Source organism: Patiria miniata, unplaced genomic scaffold (genome assembly GCF_015706575.1).
Source record: "Patiria miniata isolate m_02_andy unplaced genomic scaffold, ASM1570657v1 HiC_scaffold_16, whole genome shotgun sequence".
NCBI classification, from domain to species: Eukaryota; Metazoa; Echinodermata; class Asteroidea; order Valvatida; family Asterinidae; genus Patiria; species Patiria miniata.
In genome coordinates, this window is record NW_024037054.1 from 689,028 (window position 1) to 706,401 (window position 17,374).

General features: G+C 39.1%; 1 protein-coding gene across 1 annotated transcript in view; it reads left to right on the plus strand.

Moving 5' to 3' along the window:
• LOC119723180 (ankyrin-3-like) overlaps nt 1-17,374 on the plus strand; it is a 233,784-nt gene that overhangs the window by 62,433 nt on the left and 153,977 nt on the right. The window contains exons 6-7 of the mRNA XM_038193738.1: nt 4,003-4,106; nt 13,429-13,585. Coding sequence (XP_038049666.1) covers nt 4,003-4,106; nt 13,429-13,585 — 261 coding nt within the window. The remainder of the gene's footprint in view (nt 1-4,002; nt 4,107-13,428; nt 13,586-17,374) is intronic.

Here is a 17,374-nt window from a genome sequence, read left to right on the forward strand (position 1 = left end):
CACAACCTCCGAGGCCAAGACCAGCTATTAAAACATGTAATACAATATAAATTACTCACACAAAGTTAGGATTTTGTTGAATTTTTAAATCTCTTTATTTGAATTCACTGAGTTTTGGAGTGCCTGGCTTCATGGCCATTGCATCCAAATCGGATGATCCGAGAATTTTGATGAACTGAGTCATAATCATATCATGCACGCACGTGGAAAGCTGAAGCGCAGGATAGACAGGCTTTGCGTTGCACATAACGGGTTGGTTCCCTGCCATTATCGCTTTGGCTAAATGTCCACTGCACTTGTGACGTTCACTCGTTCAGGGACGAGTGTGGCTTAAATTTCCAGCGTTACTGGCTAATGACATCATTTGCGTGACCGGGTAGATTCGCCAGGAGCACTGGAACGTAGCCCCTGACTTTAGATGGCGGTTTTTGCTTTTTTGGTTGATATTTTCAATTTCTTACAAAGAAAAACTCTCCTATGACTGTAGATTTATCCTTAATGCAGCAGAGGATCCATGCAAAATGAGAAAAGAATCAAGTTGAACAAGATAAACAGAGATATTTTCGGTGCAACTGCGGGTGTGTACAAAAAAATTACCCGTTCCATTAACGTACACGCATGCCGCGTCTGCGGTATGGCCGTATCATAAATTATGTGGGGACATAATCGCATCCGAGGATCATTCAGAACAGCCAATCACAGGGTGCCTCAATTAGGAATGCCGAGTAGAACATCCAATAGCCCTTGGTCTACGGGACTGTACTGTGTATGTAGAATGTAATACTGACCCAGCGGCAGTTACATGTCCTACTCAGCATAATCGAGGCGCCCTTTGATTGGCTGTTCTGATCCTCGGATGCGATGGTGTCCCCGCATATGATACGTGATTCATTTGTGCGGATATGCTTTTGTTTCAGGGAACCCACTGTGGCAGATTCTCGAAGGTTTGATACGGTAAAAATTTCAAATAAATTGAAATAGAAAACACATCAAAGTGGGCGGCCTAGAGCCTGCCTGGACCGATTCGTCGAGGCCGGAAGGCTCCGAGGCCTTGCACTCCATCTTCCCATGAGGGCCCTGTTCAAAACTGACATAATGGTCAATGTCCGACCACTTTATGCCCAGCAGGTCAGCTGCCTTGAAGGTCAGCATAGTGGAGTTATCAGTGTTGGAGGTCTCAGGTCTCTAGGCCGATTTTCATGGCCTCGGCCTTGGCCTCTGAGTGCAAGGCTATTAACAGTACTCTTCTTTTCAGGATTCGACTGTATTGTGTCATAATGTTTTGCATTCTATTGCCTTTCCTGTACCACCGGACACATATGTACATACAGTTTATGTCCAGGCGGGATACGGTCTACTGAGGCTCGGCCCCCCTAACAGGAGCTGACATCTCGGGTAACATGTAAGGTAATTATATCCTTAACATGCAGATCTCTTGCTTGTTCCCTGTCCACCCTCATGTGGAACAGCCGATGCATCTGGGGTTACATTTTCATATTTCGTGCCCCTGTGAGTAAACAATAGCATCTCCCATGACCCACCGCCATGACGCTGCTATTCTAAGTTGATTGCTCTACAGGTTAGCTGAGTGAAGTAGACTCCCCCACCCCTAAAGAAGTGTGGTTGGGGTCTACGAACGGATACTTACCTGTAGAGGATCCCTCCCTCTTACCCCACTCTTCTCGATGCCATGAGTATTATGACTTATCGTTCAAGAAAAGAGGATGCTCATGAGTCACGCATGCCATGGGGTATTATGGGTAGGTTGCCAGAAGGTGCTATTGTATAAAACTCTTATCGGGAAATACTTGCCAGTATAGGGAATATGCATATAAAGTAGATTGCTCTACAGGTAAGTATTCGTTTGTAGACCCCAACCACACTTCTGTGGGGGGGGGGGATGTTACAACCAGTAAAAACTGCACTGTTTGCCACGCAGCACGTGGGTTGTTCCCTTTGAAGTTTTCTTCCAGTTTCAGCTGATAGATTTACTTTGTCTTCTTAATGTGCTTGTCGATCTCCTTCAGTATGAGTTTATCCTTGTATTCTATCAACGTCTGAGTCGGGAATAATTTGAAGGTTCTGCAGGAAATGCAAGAATCTTATATTTTTGTGATCAGATCTACCAAGTCGAGCACATACTTTTTGATATATTTTTGCTTTTGCAATGTTACAGTAACAACGATCAAGTGTTGTTTCATTGCAAGAATGCTGTTGTACATGAAGGGGGTAATAGTTAGCCATTTGCGAGTTAAATTTGAATAAAATCTGGAAAGCTGACTTAATCCAATGCTTGCCCGTTTTTAACTTTGTTTTCTCCAGACCAAAGAGACCGCTACTATATCTCATGATTCAGGGCAAGCCTTATGCTAGCAACCCCCAGCTCCGGCATGGTCTGGTGTCTTTTGTGCCATTGTCACCCATTGTGAACAATGTATTGGTGTTGAGCATCTCTTACATAACTATGCAAGAATCCGAATCATGTGATTAGCAACAATTGGTCTGACGAATTCAAAGTTAAAATGTGCCAATCATTCTGAGTAAGTCAGTGTACCAGATTTTTTTTTTCATATTTAAATCCCAAAGGGTATAGGTCACTCGCAAATGGCTTATTGGGGAGGGGGAGGAAACTAATTGAGGGAAGGGGCAGGGAAAGCATGTGGATGAGGAAAAGGGCAAAATTGAAAGGGGGGGGGCAACAAGGGAGGGTCAGCCAGGAATTTCTGGAACATGACATTTCTGAAACAAATGACAACATCTGAAACAAATGCCTTGTTGGATGTTGAGACCATGTGGTTCAACCATGGAGCAAGGAACAGAAGGAGTCAGAACTCTTGGGCGATTTACCTTTTTTCACCATCAACATTCCAATCCCTTGAGAATGTCCATAGCTAAAGCACTGTTCCTGCAAGCCTGGACCATTCATTGCGTGACTGTGTTACAACTGATAATGTAGTAACCATCTGATAACATATCACCAACCGATTATGTCACACAAATTGACCAATTTTGTAAACCGATAATGTAACCAAAAATGACGGATACTGTAGTAAATGTTAAGACATCAGTCAATTTTTGTTACGTTATCAGTTAGGACTGTAATGCAACAACAATTGACTAATAGTGTAGTACTTTTTACCACACTATCGGTCAATTTTGTGTTACTTTGTATACAGTATCGGTCAATTTATGTGACATTATCAGTTGGTGATACATTATCCGTTGTTTACTACATTATCAGTTGTAACAGACTGCAAGCAGCCTTTTTCTACGAGGATTGTCACCACCTTTTTAGTTGAGAACCAACAACCTCCCTATAGTCATATGTCACGTCGTTGCTCTTTTTTGAAAAGAAATTTTTTAAGGCTGTAACAACTGCGCAGTTGCTAGATGTGAGTTATAAAATCAAGTTATCGATGTACAGGTGTTGGTCCTTGAAAGCACTATCTGTTCCTGTTATTTGAAGATAAATCGATTTTTTTTCGATAAGTTATGTCTTTTCGAATTTTTTTATTGGCAATACATCATTTATGAATTATGACATTTTGAGAAATTTCCTATTAAAGGTTTCCTACGAAAGGCATAGAGCATATTTTGTTCGTCATGAAATGATCGTTTCAGTGATGTTGACCATATTGTGAGCCAGTATTAGCCAACTCCGAACAAACGCTTTGGTGCTATCTGCAAAGCAATGCAAACTCTTTCTTTTAGCATTAGTCGCGCAGTGACGATCATAATCACTTTGAAGTAGGGGAGTTCTGACTTCTCTTCCCTACTCCATGGGTTCAACAGTCCAAAGACGCTTCATCCACACTTTCTCTCTACGGTCAGTGAGCAACTTGCAGCAGATTTTACTGGGGGACATATAAGGGTAGATTCTGAAACAGGCAAAAGATTGGATATCATAGAAAAACACAATACTCATACCATAGGTGACTGTGCAGGTGAATTAGATTGAGAACACAATCTTATTAATTCCATATTGAATTTCATACTTTATAGGTTCTGATGTGTGTCCTAGGTGCAGATCCAAATGCAGTTTGTACTCTGAACCACTGGACACCACTTCATTTTGCAGCAAAGAAAAATATATTGCCAGTCATTGAGTAAGTGTCAGGAATTTAGGATTTAGGACCAGGCTTTTGGGATTTTTTTTATGAGTAGGCCCCTGCATGTATGCTGTATGTTCTGCATGTATGCTGTATGTTCTGTGAAAGCTGAGCAGAATATTAGGTGTTTTTCTTTAATGAATTTTTAAAGATTCACCATTTTTTTCTACATATACAATTAAAAAACAAATATTTTTAAATCTAATACACTTCTAACTTTGCACAGATGTTGGAATGTGATTCAATTAAAGACGTCATCATGTGATTTTGACAAATTTCTCTGAATTGATAAGTCTATGTGAAATAAAGGTTGTTGGTAACATTTATTCTCTATTTATCATGGTTGAGAATAAGTGTGGGCAGGAGCACCTACAAGTACAAATATTTCAGAAAACAGATGGAAAATTCTGTAATACATGTTCTGAAACATGGAGAGAAGGGTGGGGGAGGAAAATATTGATTGCACTGTGTCACTCTACTGGGTATTACTATCAAAATGCTCCAAACACAAGTACCCCCTCAACGGTAAGGAAGGGAGAGAGAGAAATTGTGTGCATATATCTATGACCTAACAAACCTAATACAAAAAGAAATTTGAATGTAGCATGTTTTGTTTTTGAGATATCCAGATGATATGAAAAAAATTGAAAGATAAACTATAGATTGTGGCTGTGAACAACCACAGAGCTGTTCCCAAAATGATTTTTATTGCCTATTTGACCATAAAAATTGATGAAATCATTAAAAAAACATAAATTAATTATTAAAAATTATAACCTTTCAAAATTGCACTTCCGGTAAAACCGGAAGTAAAAGGGTCACATGACTTTTACATTGCTTGAAGTACATTTTCGGTCCAATATGAGCAAATGTTCAAAGTACTGGAGGCATACAACTTATTGTCTTGTTGAGATATGGCGGTCACAATATTGCCTCATTAAATATTCTTGACGTCATAACATGAGAACAATAAATTGCACATGAATAATAATGCAAAATATTAATCAAGATTGAATGTTGCTTCTTAATATTTTAAGGTATCAACCCCATCACATTTATATTTCACAAGATATAATCATTAGGGTCAAAAATAAGCATATCTGGTAAAACCGGAAGTGAGGGTCACATGACTTTGATATTGTTTATATCAATTAAGTATTCATGACATCATAACATAAGAACAATTAAGTGCACAGTAATAATAATAATGCAATAATAATTATCTGTTAATATACCGGTAGCTTTGTATTAATGTGAAGTTTCAACCCAATCAGATTAATAATTCCTGAGATTTGATAAAGGGGTCTGAAATTAACCACTTCCGGTAAAACCGGAAGTGAAGGTCACGTGACCTTGACGTATCAATTTTCATCTATAACGCTTCCCTGAATATATACACACCAAGTTTGAGACCAATCGGTCCAATAGTTCAATCGTTGTAAGACTGTAAAAAAGAACATTCAAATCGATGTCACGTGACCACTGATAACGTCATGATGACAAAAGGTTTTGGCATACATCTTCAGATGATGGTTAGTGACTATGCTGAGTTTAAAGTTGATAGGATTTAAAATAATTGCCAAAGTGGCTTGTAAAATAAAAACGTGTACAAAACAGATGGGAAAAGTGAAAGAAGAAAAAAAGCAAACAAACAAGCGATTGTGGTTGTAAACAACCACAGAGCTGTTCCCAATTTTGATTGTCTATTGGACCGTAAACAAAATTATCTAATAAAATTGAAATTATCACCTTAAATAATTGCACATCTGGTGCAACCGGAAGTAAGGGTCACATGACCTTGACATTCCAGGAATAGCATTTTCAGTCCAATATGAGGAAATGTGCAAATAACTGGCATCGTAACTTTTTGTATTGTTGAGATATTGCAGTCACAATTACTACAGTCTAATTATTGCAATCTAAAATTAACACTTCCGGTAACACTGGAAGTAAGGGTCACATGACCTTGACATACCATTTTTCACTCTAACACTTCCCTGTCTATATACCTACCAGGTTTGAGATCAATCAGTCAAATAGTTCTATAGAATAGACTGTAAATATTCATTAAGTATTCATGACGTCATAACATGACAATAATTAAAGGTTATTTGCAGACCTTTCTGGAAGAATTGCTGTTTAATAATTTAAAATGTGCCTTGGCGTGTAAGTAACAAGACAAGGGGTGATAAAATGGTATAAAATGACATTAATTGGGGTTAATCAGCATAAATGTAATGGCCCCCTCATTAACATGTTGAAACACTGACAAATGGTGGCGCTGTTCGTGACATACCCGTACATTTGGTAACCCAAAAAAGAAACAGCATTATAGTCTGGTACCTGACCATACGTCTAGATACCAGATAAACCCTGCACGGTCCCGCAGGTCACGGCGTGCATGCAGCATGTGATCCGCGTACGTACAGCAGATTTTTTTTCAGACATGGCGAGTGAAGACGACAGGTGGGGGAGCTCATACTCCACAGAATCGGATGAATCCTCGGTATCATCGGGTCCTACTTCGGAAGAAGATATTTCAAGTGACGATGTACATATTTGGTTCAAAACAATCCATTATAGTCTGGTACCTGACCATACGTCTAGATACCAGATAAACCCTGCACGGTCCCTGACTGATTCTGCATCGATTGTACACGTGGCATCATGCTGCACGGCCGGTCAGCCGGTCGAGGTGTCCCCGAATGTACGTCACGATTTTACAAATTTTACATTTTAATAAGCTACCATTCTAGGGGTGGGGCCATTTCCCCAAAACACTTTATATATTTTTTATCATATTTATTATTCAAACAAAAACTTTGATATACTGGAAATGAAATCACTCAATTAAATATATTCTTTCATTTCAACTAATAAAAATTACATTACATGGGCCCTTTAAGTGCACAGTAATAATAATGCAGTGTTGTCAATATAGCTTTGCATTAATGTGAAGTTTCAACCCAATCAGATTAATAATTCATGAGAAATGTAACAGGGGTCTTAAATTACCACTCCCAGTAAAACTGGAAGTGAAGGTCACGTGACCTTTACAAATCATTTTTCATCTGTAACACTTCCCTGATATACATACCAAGTTTGAGACCAATCTGTCCAATAGTTCAATAGTTATAAGACTGTAAAAAGTAAACATTAAAATAGAGGTCACGTGACCCCTAATGATGATGGTTAATGACTCTGCTGAGTTTAAAGTTGATTGGATGTAAAAAAACAAAAACAGTTGCCAAGGCAGCTTGTGGAATAAAAATGGGTACAAAACCTATGGCACAAAGTGGAAAAAGAAAAAGAAAGGAAAAAAAAAAGGGAAAAAAACTATAACAAAACAAGAGCTGTTCCCAATTAACAGCTAAAAAAGGGAGAAAAATCTTAACAAAAACAATAGCTGTTCCCAATTTAAATTGGAAACAGCTAACTAGAGGTTGTAGTTGTGAGCAACCACAGAACTGCTCCCAATTTTGATTGTCTATTGGACCGTAAAAAATTTGGGGGATTTCTCCCCCCCCCCCCAAAAAAAATGTAACTAATGAAATTGTAATTATAACGTTGAATAATTGCACTTCCGGTTTACTTCCAGTTAAACCGGAAGTAAGGGTCACATGATCTTGACATTCCAGGAATAGCATTTGTAGTCCAATATGAGGAAATGTGCAAATAACTGGAATCAATAGGCCTACTTATTGGGTGGCATGGGTGGCTTGTGCGTAAAGGTGACCACGGTTCGAATCCTGGCCGCGGGTCACATGTGAGTAGAGTTGTGCGTTGGTTCTCTTCTGAGTTGTGCGTTGGTTCTCTCCTATGCCATGAGGGTTTTCTCCGGGCCCTCCGGTTTTCCTCCCTCCGGAAAAATCAAACACTTTCGATCTCAGGCTGTGCTTCGTGGTCATATATGGGTCGATGTGGCCGGCAGCCATAGGCGCCTTTACGTGCCAGCGGCCCGACCACGTTGTAGCCGCGTCCTTCGCAATTCAGCATACCAGCTGCCAGTAAGGATGATTAGCCTCCCAAATTATTATTATAATATTATTATTGTATTGTTGAGATATTGCGGTCACAATATTGCCTCATTAAATATTCATGACGTCATAACATGACAACAATAAACTGCATAGTAGTAATACTATAATAGTGCAATATACTAATCTTTGAATATTGTTTCGTAATAGTATAAGGTATAAACCCCAACAGCTTTATAATTCATCTGATATGATCATTAGGGTCTAAAGGCCTTTTCACACTGCACAGCCAATCCCCGGGAAATAAATGCCCGGGAAATTCCCGGGATTTTTTACCCCACCAACACCCCAGCAACCGTTCACACTAGACACATTTGATAACTCCCGGGGACACTATTTCCCGGGAATATGCACGATCGTTTCACACTCGCAATCAAACCCCGGGAATTGTGCAAAAGTTTTTAGGCGGACAGTCGGCTATTAATTTCGAGAAAACTTTCAGTTTCTCGTTGATGATGACGTTGAGAAATACGCATCGAGAATTGCTACCAACCTTTCCCCCGACGGACACAGAGCAGGCCCGGCGCCCGGCCAATTAACCCGCTCTTCCGAGCCGGGCCGCACCAGCGAAGTACGATGAAATGTTCCCGCATGCATTGTCGGGAGCATGCCATAAAAACAAACAGGCCTCTTTTTACTACCAATCTTATCAAATTTTTATTTTTAGCAACGACTTTGCAACGTCAAAACAACTTTTCCATCGCAATTTTCTTCGGAAAACATACGGCAATTCGCCTTGCATCATATGGACGGATCATCCAATGAAACCGTAACTAAAGGGGTGCTTTTAATACCCTTTTTAAAGTTTTACATCGTTTCTCGAATAAATTCTTAACAAAAATATATTGTGATGTTGAGGAGCTTCTTTTCTAACATTGAAATGTTTCGAACTTCATAAAGAGAATTTTGTATAATTTTGGAAATGCTGGTAAATATTCTTTAAAAAAAAAGAATATGGTACACCCCTACTGTCAGATTGGTGTTTTGAATATGGGGAACAAGTCCACTTTTCCCTTGTCATTTTCAAGGACATTTTGGTGCATTTTTGGTTTGTATGCTCATGCGAATTTCCATATTCAAGAGCAAATATGTAACAGAAAGAAGCCTCAGTGTTACAGCTATTTCAGCACCCAAAATTGCCAGAATTTTGGATATTTTGCTGTTGTTAAGTTTCTTTGGTGATTCGTTGTTGGGTCAGAACATGGCAGTAAGAAAATAGCAAACTTTTCTAACAAATGTTTTCAATGAACAAATCTGAACAGAAACCCCTAAACTGACTAATATCAGAGCAACAGCGCCTTAGTTTTCCGGAAAAGCATGGACATTTTGAAAGTTTAAAGAAGTGCATTTTTTAATAAAATTAACCAAAAAGGAATATTTTCCATACATTTAAGAGGAGTAGAAATTTACACAAAACATGTTCCCAAGAAAAATTTCATCTCATGGACCGTTTAATCTGCCAGGGGGTTCTTCTGACTCATTGGAAAAGCATCGTACGGTAGATTTCTCAAGGGTGTGTTTCAAGAAGGCCAATGATGCCATGTACTTAATAGCAGTTTGGGATGTTGGCCTAGTGTTTAGACTACTAAGGAAGTAGTCACCTGTTGAATGTTGGACACACAAGCAACTCTCACTTAATAGAATAGCCATGTTATTGCTCTCAACAGACAGGGAACAAACAGTTTTGAGTTTTGATCAGTATTGTAGTCAAATACTTTTTCCGAGTACTGAGTACTGCTGAGTACTTAGGTTACTGAGTACGAGTATGAGTACTTCTACTTCCGAGTACAAGTACAGGTCTCCGAGTACGAGTACTTGTACTTCTACTTCCGAGTACGAGTACTTCTATTTCCGAACACGGCCATATGGCAAATGGTTCATTGTTCGTAATTGGCCCAGGCCCAGTCAGTCCGATATACAGACCCACTCACGGCTAGCTGTTAAATGTGTTTGTCCGGACGTGCACAGAGGAAAATCAGGAAACTTTGATTCTGCAAGCCAATCAACCATTTCAAACTGAAAGTATCGATAAAATAAGGCTGTGGTAAGTCAAGCTATACCATTTTTTTTTTAGTACTGCTATTTGAGTATGAGTGCTTTGATGATCAAGTACAATTTCGACTTGTCGAGTACGAGTACTTTGCTGCCCAAGTACGAGTACTGTCATTTCGAGTACAAGTTCTTCGACATTCGAGTACAATTACGAGTACTCTAAAAAAAGTACTTGAGTAGTTCTCGAGTACCGAGTACGAGTACTACAACACTGATTTTTATATCAAACAAATAATCAATAAGGGTACGATTGTTTTTACATCGGAGAACTAACTAAAACGTTGAATTCAGCAGTCAGTGCTCAGATTTCGGAAAAGTGCTAGCATTTATTTGCAGTGTATGCAAAACTCGCTTGGTAAAAGGAATATTCATGAGATCAGAGACTGCATTTGGAAATTCATTTTCTTGATAACTTGTCTTTAAAAGAAAGTTTTCAATTAAAAATAAAGTTAAGAATACTCAAGCCTTATTGTTAAATGAGATTTGTAAAAAAAATAATTATGAAGTATTTTCAGAAATATGAGGTTGGAAGTTTTGTTGATATTGTCGAGAATTTTTGGTTCATGAAAACTGTGAATTTTCTACATAAAACGACAATGTGCAGAATAATCTTACAATCCGTTGAAGCTTTAAATTCACCTATCTTTGTGTCCATGGTTCATGTGAGTACTCCAAAGAGTCAGGAGCACACAAAATTTACGACTGTTCTGAATGTTCAGGATACGAAAAAATGACGCTCTGAAAGCACGTGAATGATATGAGTGTACATTCGTCATTGGGCAACACCAAAAACCAGCACGCATTTTGACCAATCACGTAACATGACACTCCAGCACATGGGGTTTCCGTATGTCAGGTACCCTGCTCCATGTGTGCTTATGGATTTTGTGTAATCGCTGACTAAATCAATGTGCCCGACTATAGAAATTAATCTGGTGATGTGTCCTCTTGTCTCTCAGATCAAAACGGGGAAGTTATGATTACAAAACCTAGGATTTAGTGGCAGCCAGTTTCATTTTGTTTTGGTACATCCTTTCCTTTCTACAATGAGTTTTGCCAGAAATATATATATATAATTGATATACTGTTAATGCTATGCCTATTTTGTGGGGAGGGGTGAGTGGGTTAAGATTCATATAATAAATCACAATGTTTGGTTATAATAATGTCCTATATTTTTCTTGATGTTTTTCATTTGTCGAAAATTTCAAGGTACATGTACATGATAAAGTTTTTTCAAAACATGGAATGACTTGAATATGAATATACTTCTTTTTTTTTGGAAAAGAGTGAACTTAACACAAAAGGCACAGTTTCTTCAATGTGTCAGGTAGGCTTATAAAATTCCACACCCTGTCCAAAAGCAACTCCTTTTAAAACAATAACAAGCTCCATTCCTTGGCAATAATAGTACTTTGATTTAATTGATTCCTCAGGCTTTTACTAAATGAACGGCATATCAATACAACTTGGCGTGAGAATCCCTGACACCTGATTTGTTGGTTGTTGATCACACGTCATTGAATTAAATATGTGAAATCATGATCCGGTTGCACCACAAAAAGTGTAGTTTCCTTTCCATGGTAAATAAAGTTCCATTGAATAGTCGCAAATTGGACTTCAAGTTCAGGTGTTGTGTCCAACTATCTTGACAGGAAAAACGGTAAATCACTCTACGTACTTGGCCTACAAAGAAAAGAGAAAGGAGAGAAAAAATCTAATCTATCTATATTTGCTGATTTAGGAAGGAAATTTTTCGACTACTTCAAAAAAATTCCTACAGCAAGAACTGAAAAAGTGCCAGAAAAGAATTGTTCACCATAATGACTGAGCAACTCCAAATAGCGACCGAGCTCCCAATAATTTATGTTTCAGCCACACGATGATCCTATTGATGTCTGTGTAATTTCATGCATTTAAAACAAAATTTTTTTTTCTACTTTTTATTAGCTATAATCATACTAAAATAATGCATTATTTACATCAAATTTGTATTGTTCGTACTATAACTGGATGCTACATGCAAAACTAATGGGTAGGAGCCTATTGTCGACATGGTCATGATGCACCCACAAAATATGAACAGAGTTCACACAATCCGTACACTGTAAACAGGAATGACGTCATTCGAATCGGACATTGCGACTGCAATCTGCAATTTTCGCTAATATTTCGCCTCAAAATAATAATCAGCGTCGGAACCTACTGAGGTGGGAATCGTAAGAGTAACTCTTCAACTTTCCAGAAAATGTCAATTTTTGTCCCCAAATATCTTGAAACAAGCAGCAGCAGCAAACAAGTACAAGTACAGGTATTGTCAAAAAAGTTTAAGATTCATATCTCATTTCACAAGGCAAATTAATAACATTAAAGATGAAATAATCAGCAAAAAAGGACATTAATCGATGCAGACATGGGTATCGCCAGGATTTTTCTAGAGGGGGGCAAAACATATTTTTCCCAAAAAATTATTGTATTTCTGAACAAATTCTCGATTTCTCATTTTTTTTCTCTTTTTTTTTCTTCATTTTTTTGTTTTTTTTTTTTTTGTTGCTTTTCCAGGGGGGGGGGGGGGGCAAGCGCCACCCCTTGCCCCCCCCCCCCCCCCCCCCCCCCGATGCCCATGGACGCAGAAGTTATCATACTTTCAGTTACCACCTCATTTTTAGCCAGACACTGCTACGAAACAGGTTTCCTGTCCATTTTTCTAGGGGCACTGCCGAACACTCGCAAATCCTCGTGCAATCTTGAACAGTCTGAGACCGTCATCTCGCTCTAAATAAAATCAACTGTAGCTCATTATGGAGTACGCTGTGCACTAACTGTCAGGTTACCACAGAAGATTATGTTCAGTTACATATTTGAGAGAGTGTCTCAGAAGAACAGAACACGACAGAAACAGTCATACATTGTTCTCAGTTATTAACTACAAACAAGATGCTCTATAACTTGATCTCCAGAGACTAGTTTTCAAAGCCTACTTTGTAATTTTCTTGACCATTACTAGGTGATGGATGTATAAGATTTGAAAGAAAAAAAATACATTTTCAGGTTTATTCACTAATCTCCTAAAGTTAATACATTGTCTTATTTGTATTATCTTATTTGTATTGTCTTATTTGTTGTTTAAATGGTAATGATAACAAGACAATCAATTGTTTTTAAATAGGTCACTGTTCTTTTAATCCCCGTGAGCACTTAAAATACTTAAAAATGTGTTTTTTTATCAGATGTCTTGTGAGAAGAGGAGCTGATTTGAATGTTGAAGATATGTTTGGGTTCAGAGCAGATGACATTGCCAAGAAAGTTGGAAATCTGGAATGCCAAGATGTCATAGAAAACCTGCGGGTTCAACGCTGTCAAAAACTCAGCTGTTTAGCAAAGAAGGTATTAGTAATTAGTAATGCATTCTTTTTTAAATACACAAATGCTGGGATTAGGGTGGGAATGTGTGTGTGCATGTAGTCATACATTACACACACCCCGAGGACAGACAAAGGGAGAACAACAGATTCTTTGTTTTGTTTTGGTTTGCGGTAACACCATGTGTTAATAACTACTGTCACTCAGTGAACATTTGGTTCTGATAAGAACTTGTCCTGCTTATTATCAACTTTCACTAAGTAGCTTTTGGTTCTGATCAGAACAGTCCTGCTTAGTTCTAAAAGTTGCTGAATCAGGCCAGTGCCGGCCCTTTACATGTATATACGACAAACCATAACGCCAAGACTGCAAAGAGCCTGAATCGGGCCACTGCTAGTCCTTTCAGAAAGACAGTACAGGGCCTGAAGAGGCCAACGATATTCCTCTCAAAACCATTACGGCAAGATGGTTTCGAGCCCAAATTGGTCTTTCTGTAAGAACCAGCAGTAGCCTGATTCAGGATCTGTGCCGTCTTTGCACTATGGTTTGTCGTAAAAGGGCCAGCGCTGGCCGATTTAGGCTCTGTACCGTCTTGCCGTTGTGGCTTGTCGCAAGAGGGCCGGCACTGACCCGATTCAGGCTTGTATTGTTTTACCGTTACGGTTTGCCAGCACTGGACCAATTCTGCCTCTGTGCCGTCAACAGGGAACCGCATTGCTGCAATCAAGCCAGCAATGGCCTGCTTCTTGTTTTGTTTTGTTTAAACTATGGTATTGCCAGAACAAGCCCATAATAAGCCAGCACCGGCCCAGTACCATCATGTTTGCTGGGTACATGGCTTCTATGTGTTCTGGGGGGAGGACTGCACCAGCCCCTTAGGGCAAGGGGAAGGTGGCGCCTCTGAAGAAGCTCCAGAAGAACACCAAGTTCCACAAGGCTTTCAGGTAAATCATATTTGCATACCAACAATTATAATAGTCACATATAAGTGCTGTTTTAAATTCATTGTGGTACATGTAGTGATGGCATATTATGAACCATGTTACAGGCAGGTCGGCGTGACATGGATGGCATCAGAGGTGCAGGAGCAGTTGGAGACCTTCACCTGTGCCATGTATGGTCAAGCCCGTGAGACTTCTTTGACAGTGGTAAGGAGCAAGATGCTTGAGAAGATGGTGGGAGACGACCACACACTTTACTACAAGTGGAAGGATGACATGGTTTGCCTGCCTCCCTGTCAGAACTTGTCACTCGTCCCTCATGTGCAGCACGTCAACCACCGTGTAGCCTACAACAGGCGTGCTGCTGATCCTAATTTTGAGAGTCTCAAACCATATGACTAGGGTCAAGGGTGGCTGAAGACAGATAAGGGGGTGCTAGAGCCTGCTGATCACTGACCCTTTCTTGCCCCCATCATTCATTGACCAGTTGGACTATGCTTGACAAAGGTGATCTTTTTGTGGATGCTGAGGATGACCCTTAGACTTCGCCACAATGTCACTTGTAATATAAAGCTCAGGTTTTTTTCCTATAATGTCTGGTTCAGGAGTTACTAAAGTAATAAATGTCCATCTCTTGTAAGGAGGTCAATGCGCTAAGGTGTGCTTATTTCACTGGTCCTATGACCTTGAAGATGACCTTAACCAAATGACGAAGACCTGAAATTGACACATCCTATGACTTTGAAGATAATGACCAACCATGTGAAGTTGACATAAAATTGTCTTTGGGTTAATAAGTTAATAAGAAAGTGTTCAAAACAATATAGCACTTAGTATACTGACCATTCTGTAATTTCCAATATCAGACCTACTATTTTTCTTAAGTAATGGCCTAACTCTAGCAAACTTCAGTTCAGTGGGAACAGTATTACTGGAAATGGACAAATTAATGATGAACGAAACAGGGTCTCGTAGTACATTAGCACCATCTTTAAGGAATTTGACCGGTTTATTGTCTGGACCTGTACTCTTGTTAGAGTTTAATTTGAGCAATTCTTTATACACAAAATCAGTAGTTACAGCAGAAAGCTTAAAGAGGTTGTGGAATGCTCGAAGACATTTCCGTCATTTTTCGGGTATATGTAGTCTAAAGTGTGATGAAATAAAAACAACTATTGTGTCTGTCATGAAATGAGTACAAAAGGTACTTTTGAGAGCTGTTTTTCAGGTCCTGTTTCGACCCGAACGTGCAATTTGTGTTAAAGTCGTCGTTGGGGGCAGCAAACAAAACAGTAAATCGTGACGTAATAAACAGGAATCGCGATGCAGCGTAGTATCGACAACATTGCTTGTATAAAAAGTGTGATGAACATTACATACGTGGCAAGACTCTTGGCGGCCATTTTGAATGTCATAGTCAAAACATAGAAGATTGTATGTGTACCGGCAGTTTTGAACAATCTATTCAGGAAAGCTGGCTCTCTTTAGAAGCACACTTACATCAAAATCACAGTACACAACATATGGATATTAAAAATGACGAAGCACAGTTAAAAACCGGTATTGTGGAATACCCTGTGCAAAAAGGAATCGTTCACTCCACTGCCTTCTCTGATGATTAATTAATCGTCAAATTAATTATTTTCTTTCATACACCAGACTTACCTGGGAAAAGTCACGTATGGCATGCACACGTACATGCACACGTACTTTAACTACATGTACATGTATATGGCATATATCTGCTTTAGTGGGAATTTGGAATAACTAAATAACTGAATATTTGAATATTCGATTGCATGGAAGGTAGAGTATTTGAAAAGTTAATTAGTCGATTTAATTGGCTCAGCCCTACAAGTTAGGAGAGAATTATTTCCCCTTGTTGGCCAAAGGCCGGTCGTATGCATAATAAATACTTCCAAAGAAAAAATCTGCACTTAGGCCTTAAAAAAAAAAAAGTTATGTTGGCGTAACGGGCCAGAAAAAATAGGGTAGGTAGGTCGGTGTTTTTTTTTTTTTTTTTTTTTTTTTTTATAATCCCAGCAACGAAAATGACATTAAGCCGGTAGTAGTACACGATAACAAAAGAAAACAAGGCTCATCATCAACCTTTCTAAAGGTACATATCAAAAAGCGGAATCCAAAATCAGACAAAATGTTAGCCGTTTCATCTGCATCGACATCTTTATATGGACCCGATTCTTCCTTTGAAGTTTGTATTTTTAGCACGGTGTAACCCGCTTTTACACCATCGGCACAGCTCTGGGCGATTACCTATACCCCCAGTTCTTGACTCAAATTTATCCGAATTAAACGGTCGAAAATGACCGAAGATCCCCATTTGCCCTTGATGGAAACCTGTATGCTTCGGTATCGGGCCGGGCGCCATGATGCGACGGCGTACGCGCGTAACACCGGGCTGCGCCGAGGGCCGGCCGGGTCGCGTCGGCCGCCGGGGTTACAGAATAGTTTACCATTTTTAGAATAAATATATATCAATTGTTATCGTGTAAAATAGTGGAAAATTAATTAAAATAATTTATATTATAATGAACTATTTTTTTAAACATGGAATAAATAGCGAAGTATTTTCAATAGTGTATGTAGCAGTCTAGGACGAGGCTATACATGTACTGTACATGCATGCATGGTGCATGGATCTCCGCACGCGCACTGCCTGTACGTAGGCCTGCGCGATCTTCTGCATGTTCGTTGTGTCATGGAGAGGAAGGTGCAAAACATTGTGCACTCCAAAGTTCCACGCGCGCTATCGTCATACAATTGAGGAGAAACGGTCAGAAATGGTTTCAAAACGTATTTAAAATTCATTTCTATAGATTTTAATTATATTTCTTCCCTTCCAAAAAAAAAA